Genomic DNA, 15046 nt, shown 5'->3' with positions numbered 1-15046 from the left:
TTCCAGCAGCCTTGATACAACTATGGGAATAATACTAATGCCGTATTTCCCTGAGAATAAGACCTAGCCAGACAATCAGCAATAATGCATCTTTTTGGAGCAAAAATTCATAGAAGACCCGGTCTTCTATGAATTTTTGCTCCAAAAGACGTATTAGAGCTGATTGTCCGGCTAGGTCTTATTTTTGGGGAAACACGGTAGTGCTAAACTTTCTTTGAGAATGTTCTTAAAAAGGACTCGAATTAGTCAGATTTTGCTAAGTCAAAACTGGAAAAGGTTTTGACAGATTGAAGTCTGTTTTGAGACTAATGTACTTGACATTAATGGGGGAAAAAGAGCAAAAGCCTGCTTTGGTCCTCTCCTGGAAAGTGGCACAGCCAGCAGCATCTTTGGACTTGATGCATTCCCTGTGGGACCTTGCCAGCTGGCACCCAGCCCTGTGCTACTGAGAACAACTTTGGGAGCCAGCACACTGCCCCTGAGAGTGAAACCTAAAGTCTCCTGACAAATCAAGTGCAATCCTATCTCTACAGGACCAGACACCTGCAGCAATTAAGACTTAAGGATTCGATATTTGGGAAACTACGTGAAGGAAACTAGCAATTACTTCAAAAAACTAAACTCAGTACACCTGAAATTAAAATTACATTGAATGTTAACAGTAACTGAAATAATTTTTTAAAAAACACCTAAACTCAGGTATTCAAGACCCTCTGGATGCTGACAACCATCTCCTTTTCACTTACTGCTTTCACAAATATTCATAGGACATTCACAGGCTATTTGGCATTGAGCATGAAAGGATGAAAGTCTTTCCCCTGTTACTCTCCAACACCCTGTTCCGGTTAACTGTCCTGCACACCACTGCTGCCCAATAAAATCCTGCCAGGCACTCAAGCCCAGCTTGAATCCTTGCTCCTCTGAAGCCTTACGTTCTCTCTGCCATAGATAACGCCTACCTGGCACTTGTATGGCCCCCATTTTGGTATTGTATGCTTGTCTGCCTAGTCTTACGGGCCAGCCTCCTTGCTCACTCTGATAACTCCCACTCAACCTGTAGGACAGCCCAGGGGACCTTCCTTGACACGAACCTCATTCATTTCTACATTACCAGCACTTGGGTAAAACACTAAAGTGCACTCAGAGAACTGAATGAATAATGTTAACGGACTGAGGAGTTACACAGGCACCTTTTCAGGATCACCCTTCCTTAGACTTTCTTCCCATACCTACCTCAAATGCACACATTCAAAATATCTGTTCTCAAACATGCCTGCTCACAACAGTTCTATTCATACTCTTCGTCCAAGCCCACTCTCCCGGACTTCTCCCCAAGAGAACCTGGAGTATGTGAGGGGTGGGTCCGACAGAGGACAACGAGGTTACAGAGACCAAACCCCTAAACGTTGGCTGCCTCAATTCACATGCGCACGTGTGAATGCCATGGCAAACTCCTCCGGCGTGTCCTCCACGAGATGCCGGGAAGGAGGAGCACACACCCGCACGGTGGGGCTGGTGAGCCCGGAACCCGCACTGCTGTAGCTTGGATAGCGCCGCACAGAGCTCGGGGTGCCGACCTACTGAGTCCCAACAGCGAGTAGAGGGGCCAGAGGCGACCGACAAGGGTAGGTACTCAGCGGAGCACCGCGGCGCGCTCGGATGTGTGTCACTGCTCCGCGCCCGCCAGCCGGCAGCTGATTGGCCCGTGGGCTCGGGGGCGTGGCCCCAGCGCCTGAGGCGAGCGGCGGCGCGCGGGAGTTTGTCCAGTTCCTCGGCTTTGCGGCAACCAGGCCGCGCTCGATTCCTTCAGACACTTGCCGGCAGCAGGCATGGCTGGAACCGCTGCGCCGGGCAGCAGGAGGCGGAGCGGGCCCCCGACCTCTAGCTCTGGCCCGCCGCCCAGCATCGGGCATCCTCCGAGCAAGCGGGCCCGCGGCTTCCCAGTGGCCGCAGCTCTGGACCCCGAAGATCCGTTCGGTCCGCACGGGGATTTCACCGCGGACGACCTGGAGGAACTCGACACCCTCGCGTCACAGGCCCTGAGCCAATGCCCGTCCGCTGCTCGGGACGTGTCCAGTGAGTGCGCCCAGGGGTCTTTTTCCCGAGGGTGGTGCAGACTTTGCCAGACGCCCTTGAGGGCTGCGGCTTCGGAACCCCACGGCGACCGCTGTCTTGCATCCACGCCGCCTCTTCACCTTTTAAAAATGTAGGAACAGCTTGATTTAAGCAGCGGTTGTGTTCCACAAAGGTCCTTTGATTTGGGGGAGCGATGGATCAGGAATGTCAAACAACCGATCTGAAATATAGAAAGTTAGGTTAACATTTTACTTTAGCTTCTCAAGTTAGGGTCACCGGGTTCTTAGTTCTAAGCAGAGATCCTGCTTAGGACTCCCACCATCAGACCCATCACTACCTTCGCAGGGAGACCCATTCTTGTGGCCGTTTGGGGAAGTTTTAGATCTAATGAAGACCGCTGTCCCCCTTGAGCCTCATGAGCTTAAGCGGGGTCTGGCAGAGGCAAGAGACGAAAGAAACTTATTATTTTATACAACCAATAAATTGTACCAGGTGTCCAAACCTTAGGAATGGCAGCACACTTAGCAATGAGCAAAAGACTAAAATCCCTTCCTTCATGGAGCTTGCATTCTAGTTGGAGAATGAGTGACATCTTGCGGAGCTCACAAAAAGAGAAAGGTCTTGAGAGCAACTTGCATCTGTACTTGGATGTCTCACAGGCATCTTAAATTCCACACAATTGTTTCATGGAAACCCACTCATCCTCCAGCATCTCCAGCATGGTGCCTGGAAACGCAGACATTCAGAAAACACCCGTCGATGCCCAAATGTTCCACATGACACTGACTAGCACCACTCCCCAGCAAGTGGCACAAGGCGACAGCTCCCTTTCCTTGACTATACATCGAATTCCTTTCCAAACCCTGTAACTTTACTTTCTTAATCTATCTTGGAATCCATCCTCTTTGCATCATCTCTACCATCTCCCTGATCTGTTACCATCACCCCGCCCCTGGACAATAGTCTGCTAAATTGTCTTCCCAGTTCCAGTCTTGAGTCCCTACAAATTAGACTTCCCACCACAGCCAGAGTGATTTGTTTTGAAAAGATCACTGTGTCTCACACAGATACACATGAGCATCCCTACTGAAAGCCCTTTAATGACTTCCCACGGTTTCTAGGATAAAGACCAAAACCCTTATGTGGCCTGCAAGGCCCAGCATAGTCTGTCACTTCCCCTCTTCCTCTCTGGGTTTTAGCCACCCTGACCTTTCATTCCTTGAATTCTCTCTGCTTCTTTATAACACAGAAGCTTTGCACATTGCTGTTTCTTGTATATTGAGTGTTCTTTCCATCTATTCCCCATCCCCACTCATCTGGTTAATTCCTGCTTGTTCTTCAGCTTTTGGCTCAATCATCGTCACTTCCTTAGCCTTCCAATCATTCAGTTGGATCAAATTCCCCTATTATAGGCTTTCCTATATTTGTTCTCTGCAGTTCTCATCACAGTTGTAATTTTACATTTATACATGTGGTTATTTTTTAATGTCCTGTCAGCTCCACAAGCAAAAAGATAATCCATTTTGCTCACCATTGTACCTTTAGAGACTAAATCATGCCTGGCATATTACAGGTGCTCAGTAAATATTGCTGGATGTAAATCACTGAGTTCTGACTAGGGGGATTCCCACAGTGCCTTGCAGCCTTTAGATAAGACTCTTAAAATTGGGTGGGGCATCGGGAGAGGGTGGCAGGATCTATTATTTTAAAGGATCATTTATGAGGTTGAGTCATGTTCTTAGATTAGAAAAGGTCCTATATTGCTTACTAGATCTTTCTCTAATTTGCCTTCAAGAGGGATTCTTTTCAGCATTGTCTGATAAAAGTGGGAAAATGTTGGGTCCTGAAAAGTATGTGGGAACTTTTTTTTACAGGTGTTTATAAGGTTCCCAGGTTAGATGGAATGTCAAAAAATCCTGCAGGGAAAAACAGAGAAAGTGTTCCAGTTAAAGCTAATTTTGAATTGGAGTTACTTCAAGCACAATACAAAGAACTTAAAGAAAAGGTAAATGACTTAACTTGTGGTTTTTATAACTAATTAATTCACTTATGCATGCATTGTACAATAAAATATATAAAACTTTTAAAACTAGAGTCCAGATCCATCCCCATGAAAGGGGAGGAGCGGGAGGCTGGGGAAAGAAAGCCAGAAAATTGAGGCCGAAAGAAACTAAATCCTGAGATTACTAACAGCCAAGGCAGGAAAGGAAACACTGTACACCAGTTCCAAAAAGAGATACAAACTTTCTGTTTTAGCACCAAGATAAATTTATAGCATATTTCTTATATAAAGGATACAGCGTCATAATGGTTGCTATTCAATAGCAGTTTTGCAAAAAAGCAGACATCTTTCATATAACCAAACTGGGTCACTGGGTAAACCAGGAGCAAAATGTGGAATTTTAGTTCTGTAAAGTGTGTGACCCAGATTATTTAAGACCTATGGAGCCTACAGAATCTGCATGCATGAGTGACAAGTGTGTCATTAAGCTGTCTTGCTGAATAACTGCTGTCCCACGAAGGAGCCTAGCAGACCACGGTGACGACTGGTTGGTATGGATATATTTTGAGCACTCACTGGTCTGTAGGACGTGTTTTACATGGGCTTTTTCCATCTCTCCAGGTACATGTTGAAACAAGTACATATATAATTTTCCCTTACAAACTTTTCACAAGATTGATTTGGGATTTACAGATGAAGGCAATGGAAGAAGAAGTCCTCATTAAAAATGGAGAAATTAAAATTTTACGGGACTCACTGCATCAGACTGAATCCACTTTAGAGGAACAGAGAAGATCACATTTCCTTCTTGAGCAGGAGAAAACTCAAGCACTCAGTGACAAAGAAAAAGAATTCTCCAAAAAGGTGACCCAGAGCGTTTGTTTTGATCATTATGGACACCAGCTTTGCCTGCTCACTGAGTTCCTTTAGACACAATGGCCAAAGTTTCATGTAAATCTTCCCGGAAGATTTCAACAGTTGTTTGTCTTAAGTACTTTCTGGTATCAGCTCATTGCATGTACTTTTCTTCAGGCTCTTTTGGCAGATCAGAAACTCACTTGATCTAGCTTAGGCCAAAAGGAAATGCATTGGCTTCCATAACTAAGTCTGGGAAAAACGGTGTTCTATGGCTTCCGCTGAGTCAGGCATTACCAGGACTTCTCTTTATTCTCTGTACTATAGACAGGCTCCATCCTTCTGGTAGAGGATGTGTTCTCCAGAAGCTCCTGGGCTCATATTTCATAGCTTTAGAGCAGACTGAAGATTTGGTCTCCCATCTCCAGTTTTAAAATTCTGGGGGAGTTTTAACATTTAAAATTGGTCTCACCTGAGTCAGGTGCCTGTCCTTGAACCAGTCACTGTAAGCACACAGATGAGAACTCCCATTCATATCACGTAGTCAGAGGTAGGGAAACGATTGTTTCTCAGGGGGGAGATGCTGCTCTGGGAAGGAAACCGTTGGTGTCCAGTGTGTACCACTTTCCTTCAGCACCTCCCAAGGCTTCAGTCCCAAGGACATGGAGTCTTCATTCAGCAAACGTCCCAGAAGTACTACCTGTACCCAGCACTAACAGTGGTAGTTGCCTTTCCATATATGTGATGAAGAGGAAAGGATTTGCTGTCAGACAAACCAGAGTTTGAATCGAGGTTTTGTCACACACAAGTGGTGACCTCAGAGTAATGACTTAAACTCTATGACTCATTTCCCTTATCTGTTCCAGGAGATAACCCGAAGGGCAATTTTGAGACTTAAAACACTGCACTTACTGTGTCTGGTGCTGACCCTGGCATGGGGTGTGCTCAGGGAGTGACACCGATTACTGTGGGTATAGACCCCGAGGGTCAGGGCAGCAGGTCCCCCCACTCTGCATGGGGCTTTGGTAAAGCTCTTCCAGATACTCTGCCCACACTTTCAAGAAGACCTGGAATTGTGCATCACTGTATTCATTAGAAGGCCAACATACGGGGTGGCTGGTTAGCTCAGTTGGTTAGAGCACGATGCTCATAACACCGGGGTTGCCGGTTCGATCCCCACGTGGGCCACTGTGAGCTGCTCCCTCCACTACTAGATTGAAACAATTACTTGACTTGGAACTGATGGGTTCTGGAAAAACACACTTAAATAAATAAAAGTTAAAAAAAAAAAAAAAAAAAGGCCACCATGTTACTGGGAGATAATGGCACCTTGTCAGGCTCTGCGGGGCATTTTACATTCATCATTCTAATTTAATCCCCCCAACTGTGAAGACGGGTATTTATGTTACAGGCAAGCTAAGGTTCAGAGAGCCTGAGTAAATGGTTTTTGAACACTCACAATAGTTCAGGTCAAAATATCTTTCTAGAACAGCATCTGTCTTTCAGAAAGAAGGCTGAAGCTCACTATTTTAGGACATTTATGTCACAGCAGACTTTCTTATTTCTTTCTCATTGTTTTCCATTAGCTTGAGATTTTGAAGCCCAGAGATGTTTTTGTATGTGTGATGCAGCCACTACAAGTATGTTTCTTTTGCCTTCCAGCTCCAATCATTGCAGTCTGAACTGCAGTTTAAAGACGCAGAGATGAACGAATTAAGGACAAAGCTTCAGAGCAGTGAGCGAGCCAATAAATTAGCTGTTCCCTCCACTTCTCACGTCAGGTAATGATGATGCTGGAAGGAGAGTTCTATTTTGCATTGTTTAGTAAAAAGTCTGAAAATGTCAGGCTAGTCCTGAATGGAGGCCATTTAGACTCTGGGCTGGGGCCTAGGTCCTCTTGCTAAAAGCTTCAAAGGTGGTTTGGCTGAGGCCTCACAGCATACAGGCCCCACTCTCTAAGAGTACTTCCTCTGAATGGAACTTTATAAACACATCTCCTAAGGACTAGAAAAGGCTGGAAAGATCATCCCTAAAATTTTGGGGTGGGCCAATCTTCACGTTTATGAAATTTGTTTCTAATAACTGATTTTGCCCCAAGCATAGTGTATTTCAGTCCCAACTACTTAGAATATTTTTTTCCACTTGCTGCCCTGGGACCTTTGTCCAATAGCCCCCGCCTTTGCTACAGATATGATGAGCTTGTTAATGGTCTGTGTCCTGCCCCCGCCTGCCAGAAAAGTCTGCCCCACTGTCAGTATCAGCCTTGAAATTTGGACAGTGCATCAGGGCGGCTTTCTCTGCTATTGAGCATTCTGCAGCCTTTGCTCCTAATGGGCAGAGTGTGAAATTGAACTCTTCCTGCTTTGTGTTGTCCAGGGAAGACAGGAGAACAGAGGGAATCCATCCTCACACCTTCACACATCACTAACTGAAAGGCCTCGGTATGGTCAGATCCGATCAGAGGGTTAAGACTGCTTCTCTAACATAGAGCCCCTGGCACTGAGGAGCTTGCTCAGTGTTGCAAGACACAACACACCTTTTAATAGACCCTCTTTCTACTGAAAAATCTTTGAATACAGTCCCTGACTTAAAAAAGAGGCCATTCCCCAGTGAAAAGATGTTTTGGGGGAATCGGAAATAGTAATGGAATTCTGGCCAATATCTCTGGGTGATTAGAAGAATATAGAAATAAAAGGAAGATATTTTTTAACGGATCAAAATGCCTTGAATTTTACACTGCTGTCTTGATGAAGAATGATAAATATATAGTAGATAAAACCTTTGGTCAAATCACCAAGATATGAAAAGTTTCAAGCTTGTTAGAAGTTTTATAACTAGTTATTTTAAGTGGTTTTAGCAGAATCATTACTTTGCTTACATAGTTCACTTTTTCCAGTCCTAGGAAAATAAAGACAGAAGCATGTTCTCCACAATTTGGAAAACCATCTTTTCCTACAAAGGAGTCTTTTATTGCTAACATGCCCCTTCCCCACCCCTGCCAGACAGAGCCAGGACACAAGTCCCCGGTAGGCAGAGAGGGTAAGTGAGTCTATCCCTCACCTATTGCTGTATAACACATTACCCAAACGTGTGGCTTTAAACAACGAGTATTTATTTTCTCTGGTTTCTGGGGTCGGCAATTCTGACAGGACACAATGGGGCTGGTTTGTCTGTGTGGGGACTGGAATCACTACAGGCTTGCCTGGAGCCGGAGGATCTGTTTCTAGGTGGCTCACTCAATGGCTGGCAACAGAATTCCTCTCCACACGTGGGCCTCTCCCCAGGGCTACTTGGCTGAACTCATAACCTGGTGACCAGCTTCCTTTAGAGCTAGCAGACCCAGAGAGAGCCAGGTAGAAGCTATCCTATTTGTGGCCTAGCCTGAGAAGTCACATGGCATCACTTCTGTCACGTTCTGTTTGTTAGAAGTGAGTCACTGAGTCTGGGCCACATTTAAGGGAAGGAATCTAGGCTGTACTTTTTGAAGGGAATTAAGTGTGTCAAAGAATTTGCAGGCATATGCATATTTTAAAACCTCCACAGTCAGCATCCACTGACGTGACAGAACCACAGCTAGTATCTAGGGACATGTGTTCCTCTCAGAGCCCAGCCTGGACCTTGGACATCCCAGTCCAGACTGATGGAATGCTACTGCTTTCTAGAGAGTTACAGTCTAGCATGAGCAGGTTTTCACTCTGAGGCTGCGTTGTGCCACTGAATCTTATAATTTGGATATATTGCTTCTCTCCTACCACCGTCAGCCTGGCCATAAGTCCCAGTCACACTACTTCCTGGCTTGTGTGATTTGGACAAGTCCTTTACCCTTGTGCCTCAGTTTTCCTATAGAAAACAGAGCTAATGCTAACACCCCCTCGTAGGGTTGCTGTGAGGAACAAGTGAGGAACATGTGTAAAGCTCTTAGCACTGTCTAGAACACAGTAAGCACTATCTAAATGTTAGTGGCTGCTGCTTTTATGTTATTGCCTTATTTTGAAGGGGGGCAAACAGCTTAATTTTCCTTTCCTCTCCTTGTGTGAGTTCCTACTTTACATGAGGAAGGCAAAAGATGTGAGAGCCCTTGAGTTGCTCTGGCTCTTGTTTTGATCCAAGGTTGAAAAAGTAGAACGATCTGTCTTAAACTTGTTGCATTTAAGAGTTTCTGATATGCCTATGCTTTTGTGCTCAGGTTTTGATTCACATTTTACCTAGTTTCAGAGAATAAGGCCCACAGTCTGGGAGGTGCCCCAGGGAAGCAAGAAGAGTCCCAAAAACATGCTGTTGACAGCTGGATGCAAAGATCAAACACTCGAGGTACCAGAACCCCACTCCTGCTGGCTCCGGTGGCCCTCTGCCATGCTGCAGTCGAATTGCCTGGGGTACCGTCCGGGTCTCTAAGGACAGTGGTCAGAGGGTCCAGGGAAGTCATAGTTGTGACTTAAGCAGAAGACTTTAAAATGGAGGGGGCCAAGAGCAGGTGTGTCACAGGGCCTTCAGCACCCATAGGTGCCTATCTCAGTGGGGCGTAGTGGCAGCTTAGAGGACAGTTGGCATCCAAGGAATCCCCCCTTTTTCCTTCTGAGGCCATAGAAAAGGCCTCCCATGTCAGAACTTCTAGAGTTACCTTGTTTTCTGCAGGTTCCATTTTGATAAACCTTCTCCTGAAGCAGCCTCTGATCCCAGGCTCATCGCTAGGTCTGTGCCACCTCCTGAGCAGTTGTTCCGAGGCTCCTTCCAGCACCCTGTTGCAGCCACTGGGGTTGGGCAGGTAAGCATAAGACTCCTAAAAAAAAAACTTTTAGGAAGAAGCTTCCAGGAAGCAAGTCCCTTTCTGGCCTTGGCCAGCCTGGGAGGCCAGTGCCCCAGGCAGGGAAGCTAGAGAGTTTGGCAGGCAGGTTGTTTGGGGCCCTTGACCTTATCTCCATCTCACACTGTGTGTTTTCTTTTGTGTTTGTTGCTAGTTCCTTGCCTGGGATTTCAAGCCTGAGGACCACAGTTTCTCAAGATGGGTCATTTCCCCTCTCGGCCCTTAGAGAAGCACAGAACCTAGCATTTACTGGACTGAATCTGATTGCCAGGAATGAAGGCTCATGTGACAGAGACCCAGCAGAGGGAGGCAGCAGGGCCTTCCCGCTCTGCCAGCATCCTGGGGCTGTGCACCTCCTCCCCCTGGTACAGTGCTTTCTCGGCTTACACTGCCAGGCTTTGCAGGATTTGGCAGTAGCCAAGAGAAGTGGGGAGCCTGGGGACACCCCAATACATTCCTCCCGCAGGAGCTCTGGGGTAGATCCCAGCCCCGAGGACTCACTTTGCAAGCTGGAAGGCTTCTCTGTGGCTTCGCTTAGCCTTCTGCAGCACCTGGTGTGCCACAGCGGAGCGGTCACCTGCCTGTTACTGTCACAAGCCGCAGCGGATTCCGCTGCTGCGGATGGAAACCAGAGCCTAGACTCCCATGGGGACGCGAGCCCCGCCCCAGGGGGGCTTGCTGGTGACCAAGGCCAGCATCCACTATTGAAGATGGTTCTTCGCCTCTTGGTTTTCTCTTCTGCAGCAACAAATCACCTTCACGCCAATGTCGTCAGCCAGTGCCTTAAGGTTTTGGTGAAATTAGCTGAAAACGCTTCCTATGATTGCTTGCCCAGGTATATTGCAGCATGGGAGTCATGATTGTGTGTGGGGCTTACCTGACCTCTTGAGGTTTATCCTGTGGCCCTTGTATTTTGCTCATCTCTTGACTTATCTATACTGTTCAGTTCTAAGCCTTGGTTTAGGTTGTAAAGCTTTGTTCAGGGAGTTCTGAAGTGAGAACCAAGGAAGTGGTTTATTTGGCTTAATTCTGCCTCTGTACAGCAGGTAAGCAAAAGACACACAAGATAAAAGAGAGCGGTTAGCCATGAGGGAAGAGTGTCCTGCCCCCGGGACAGACAAAGGCTATACCAAGAGGCCTTTGAACGTGGGACGTGGATCAGGTGAAGCCCACACGTCACAGCCACGTTTAAGTTTGGTGGGGTTCTCAAAGGAGGGTGTGGGAGGGCATGCAGTGCACAAGCTGACCTTGTTGGGAATCTGCCTGTCATTGTGCCCACCTTCGGCAGGAGCCACCGGTTCCTTAAGGTTTACTGGAAGTGGTAGGGTAGTGAGCCTAGCTCATGAACACTGTTGTCATAAATTCCAAACTTGAGATTCCAGAGCCTCAAGATTGGAAGAAACTAAACACCATCCGGCCCATCCCTTCAACCAGTAACCCCACTGCCCCCTCTGCTTCACCAAACAGGCCAGTTCCTGTCTCGAAATGACTCTGCTGACTGCATGTAACTTTTCATCTCTGAGTTCAGATACCTGTTTCTAAAAATAGTCCCAGATCCTGGTTTCCATCTGAATCTATTCTAGCTGGTCTGGTCTATCAGAGCCGGACCTGGTACACAGAGAGTGTGGGCAGCACGGTAGGCACGGACCATCACCCGAGTGCCTGGCAGGGGCCCAGCTCCGTGGCTGGTTGCTTGTTTCATATTTGTTAAATGAATGAATACCAGGAACCACATTTTTACCACTTTTCTTGGTAGAAACACCATCATTCCATTCCTGTTCAACTTGTCCACAGGACATCAAAACACAGCCATTTAGTGGGTGTTGACCACAGGCCAGACACATGCCTCCCATTCACTAGCTCGTACGACACCCTCGGAGCCCTGCATCTTCACACTAGCACAGAGCCTGGCTCACTGAGCACTGTGTTTGTTGAGTGAATAAGCCCTGTGTTGAGGTAGGAAAAGTTGTCAGATCCCAGAGGGAGCACGCTGGATGGGTTTCAAACCAATTAGGCTCCTGAGCCATGGCCCCTGATCACATCTGATACCACCTTCCACTTTGTGCTTCTCTTCAAAATTCCTTTACACTTGCAAGCTGAACCCCACTACCGCACAGCTTCCTGTCCACCTTGGCATGAAAGCTAGGGACGAGTGCCACCAAGGCTCTAACCCAGCACGCAGTGCAGGCAGGCTGCAGCCTCCACAGGCACGCTTGTCCACCCGGGCCTGAGGGCAGCCTCACCCGTCTTCCTACAGCATCTCTTGTAGACATCGGTCCGGGGTTGTCCCCAGGTACTAGGATGGCAGGGGTTTTGGGGCAAATAGGTCTCATCCCCAACTTCAACCAGAGCAGCATGACTTACCTATTGTGCTTTGCGGGGGGTGCTGCGAAAAAATTCATCTAAAAAGACAGCTCTGATGCTATGAAAACAATTTGGAAACCTCTGTGTTGTATACGAAGATGGATTCTTCATGCAGATAGTTTCAGGGGCTTCAGTGCACTGGTTAGGAGCCACTTCTACCAACCAGGTTGAATTCCAGTTTCCCACAAAGTCCCACTCTCCTGGCGACGGAAAACATTCAGCTTCTTGTCTGCCATGCAGGGATTTGCTCTAAGATGAGTTCACCCCCAATAGTGAGACCTTGCTTCCTAGTGGCATCCTGAGGAATATTCTTAAGCCTCGATGCTGTGCGCCAAGACACTGCAGGTGCGTGAAGGGGGACATGCGCGTACAGCTGTCCCTGCCCCCCCATGAGGCAGTGTAGGTCGGACAAACATCAGTGGTTGTCTTGGGACTTGGTTCCTTGGTAATAGGTGCCCCTCTGCCCTGAGACTTGGGGGAGAGTGTGCCCACCCCAAGTGGGTACCTTCTCATACTTGGTGGCAGAGAAGCTGCTGTTCTTACGTACAAGTGGAGAAAATGGGCTTCCTTTCTTGGCGAGTGGTCTCATAAGATCCCACCATACCGAGTCCACATTTATCATTTCTGGAGCCTGGCCAGTCCTTTGGTGGTGGGCACAGGACACTGCTCTCACCCAAGACCTGCCTCCCTCTTTGGGAGCAGAAGCAGAAAAGTTCAGGAGCAGTGTGGAGGCCAGGCACCCCGGGTCCAGGGAGGCAACCCGCATTTAATGGGTGTTACTGTGCCGAGTGAGGGCCTATCTAAGCCGCAGTGAAGGGTAGCACCCACTCATTCGCGTGAAAGGAGGTGGTAGTCGGCTGGCACTGGAATGCAGGTCTATCTGGACCACATCTCTGTACTGGCCTGAATTCCTGTTCCCTCCAGTGGAAAGGGAGGGTGAATGTGGGACTGGGTGGGAAGTGTCACGTCCTTCTGGGCCCCTGTGTTGTAGGTTCCATTGTGTGCTCCCGGTGCTGCCGCCGTGCCTCAGCCCACAGGCTCCCCTGCCCAGCGTGCTGCTGACAGTGGGGCTCCTGTCCCTGCTCGTGGACCATGAGAAGCTCGTGTCTCAGCTCTGCTCCCACTCGGGTAAAGCGGGCAGGGCGGGCGTCTGGACTCCTGCAGGGTGGAGGGAAGGGTGGCAGCAAGGACAGGGGCTTCTGCAGCTGGTGTTGGCCCTGGGTGAGAAGCGGGGCCCTGAGTGAGAGCGGGGCCTTCTTTTCAGACGGCTGTCTCCTCCTGCTGTTATACACGTACATCACATCACGGCCTGACAAAGTGGCCTCGGACACACAGTGGCTTCAACTAGAGCAAGAGGTAAAAATGCCAGAGCCCCTTCTGTGGACTGTTCCCCACCCCGCCTCACCCCAAGAGCCATTTTCCCTCCTTCCTCTGGAGAGAGGGAGCTTTAATTCATTTTGGTAGCTTATCTAGCCACCAACAAGGTAAACAAACTCATTTGGGGGGGGCTCCACACCACACAGCTACAAAACTGGAGCCCAGGGTATCTTGGCATTTGGCAGGGTTGCCTGATAACTGGTTCTACCCTGACCTTGGAGCCTGGTAGCTGCAGGTGGGCCTGGAGGCACGTGGGTTGTTGGTGAGACACGGGTGTTGGTCCAGAGATTGGTCTGGGAAGGACCCCATTTGTGCAGACAAGCAGTTGCTAAGGCAACTGGAGCTCTTGTAGGAGCCTGAAAAAGGCCTCGCTGTGATGCGTCAGGGTCTCGTTCTGCCACGGATGGAACCGTCTGCTCTTATTCTAGGCCGTGTGGCTCCTGGCCAAGCTCGGTGTGCAAAGCCCCTCCTCCCCTATCACTGGCTCCAACTGCCAGTGCAACGTGGAGGTGAGTGCCTGAGACAGGCAGGGGGCAAAAGCAGGGCAGCTCTGCTGGTGGGTGAGGCGGCCCTGTGCAGGGCCCCGTGCCGCTTCTAAGCCTGGTGCCACCACTCAGAGCCCTCCTCACCTGGCGGGCAGGGGAAGCTCCTGCCTAGCCGAGCAAGTCGTTAGGGTGCAGGAACTGCAAGCCTGACCTCAGTCTGCACCCTCAGGTGGTCAGAGCGCTCACGGCGATGCTACATAGACAGTGGCTGACAGTGCGGAGGGAAGGGGGGCCCCCCAGGACCGAGCAGCAGAGGCGGACAGTGCGGTGTCTGCGGGACACAGTCCTGCTGCTGCACGGCCTGTCCCAGAAGGACACGCTGTTCACAGTGCACTGCGTGGAGGCCCTGCATCAGTACGACCAGGTGATGCCAGGGGTCAGCACGCTGATTCGGGGGCTCCCGGACGTGACGGACTGTGAAGGTGAGCTGGCAGGAGGGTCCCTCCCTGCCCGGGCCCACCTGGGCGCTTTCCTGAAGTTCAGGGATGAGTCCGCCTTCCCGCCTGTTCAGCAGCCCTCCGTCCACCACGCTCTTTGCCAGCACTGGAGTCATTCTTACCTTCCTGCTCCGGTTCTTCTCTGAGCACATCAGGCTGCCTTGCTTGTGTCTGTGGAGTTGGCCTGGCAGAGCCACGGTTTTTTCAGAAACATCCCTGTTTGAATTGCTTTTGTATCACTGCTTGCCGTAGGTGTGGGAGCAAGGCCTGGGCATGGAAGGGACTGGTTAGTTCCTGTGGGCGTGGGGGGAAGAAAGGTGGGACCTCCCCCAGCTCCAGCACCTTCAGGCCTTCCCCACAGAACCCTCTTCTGTCTCCCTCAGAGGCTGCCCTGGATGACCTCTGTGCCACCGAGACCGACGTGGATGACCCAGAGATGGACTGTGGCTGAGGCTGAGAATCGAGCCACCTGGTGGCACCAGCACCACTGTTTTCCTCACCTCCTCAACTGATTAAAAGCAGTGACTGCTGTTTAAGATCTTGCCAGCCTTGTTGTGTTCCCTGAGTCTGATCTGTGTCGGCTGAG

The 15046-nt window shown here is 49.2% G+C and overlaps 1 protein-coding gene and 1 long non-coding RNA gene across 7 annotated transcripts; one reads left to right on the top strand and one right to left on the bottom strand.

Moving 5' to 3' along the window:
- Positions 1 to 1727: 1727 nt before the first annotated feature.
- On the top strand, positions 1728 to 15003 carry ATRIP (ATR interacting protein). 6 transcript variants are annotated; one of them, XR_002136689.2, is made up of 13 exons: positions 1728 to 2076; positions 3951 to 4081; positions 4700 to 4942; positions 6596 to 6714; positions 7830 to 7972; positions 9143 to 9244; positions 9569 to 9698; positions 9892 to 10572; positions 13093 to 13229; positions 13366 to 13457; positions 13907 to 13987; positions 14353 to 14445; positions 14844 to 15003. XR_002136689.2 is itself a non-coding variant. In XM_019723931.2 (13 exons), exons 1-13 carry the CDS (start codon positions 1830 to 1832, stop codon positions 14909 to 14911), a joined length of 2355 nt encoding a protein of 784 aa, XP_019579490.2. In that variant the 5' UTR covers positions 1728 to 1829; the 3' UTR covers positions 14912 to 15003. The 6 variants fall into 6 exon arrangements, 5 of the variants coding, with proteins under 5 accessions (XP_019579490.2, XP_019579489.2, XP_074168499.1 ...); XM_019723931.2 differs by having other exon boundaries at positions 4772 to 4942; positions 14193 to 14445; XM_019723930.2 differs by having other exon boundaries at positions 14193 to 14445.
- Positions 4934 to 12532, bottom strand: LOC141567158 (uncharacterized). The gene is made up of 3 exons (XR_012489575.1): positions 12102 to 12532; positions 9555 to 9713; positions 4934 to 6182 (listed from the first exon to the last, which is right to left on the bottom strand). It is a non-coding gene; the product is annotated as an uncharacterized LOC141567158 (long non-coding RNA).
- Positions 15004 to 15046: the final 43 nt, after the last annotated feature.

The sequence above is a fragment of the Rhinolophus sinicus genome, linkage group LG10 (assembly GCF_036562045.2).
Source record: "Rhinolophus sinicus isolate RSC01 linkage group LG10, ASM3656204v1, whole genome shotgun sequence".
Taxonomy (NCBI): Eukaryota; Metazoa; Chordata; class Mammalia; order Chiroptera; family Rhinolophidae; genus Rhinolophus; species Rhinolophus sinicus.
The sequence above is the reverse complement of the archived record's forward strand: the minus strand, read 5'-3'. Positions and strand labels throughout refer to the sequence as shown.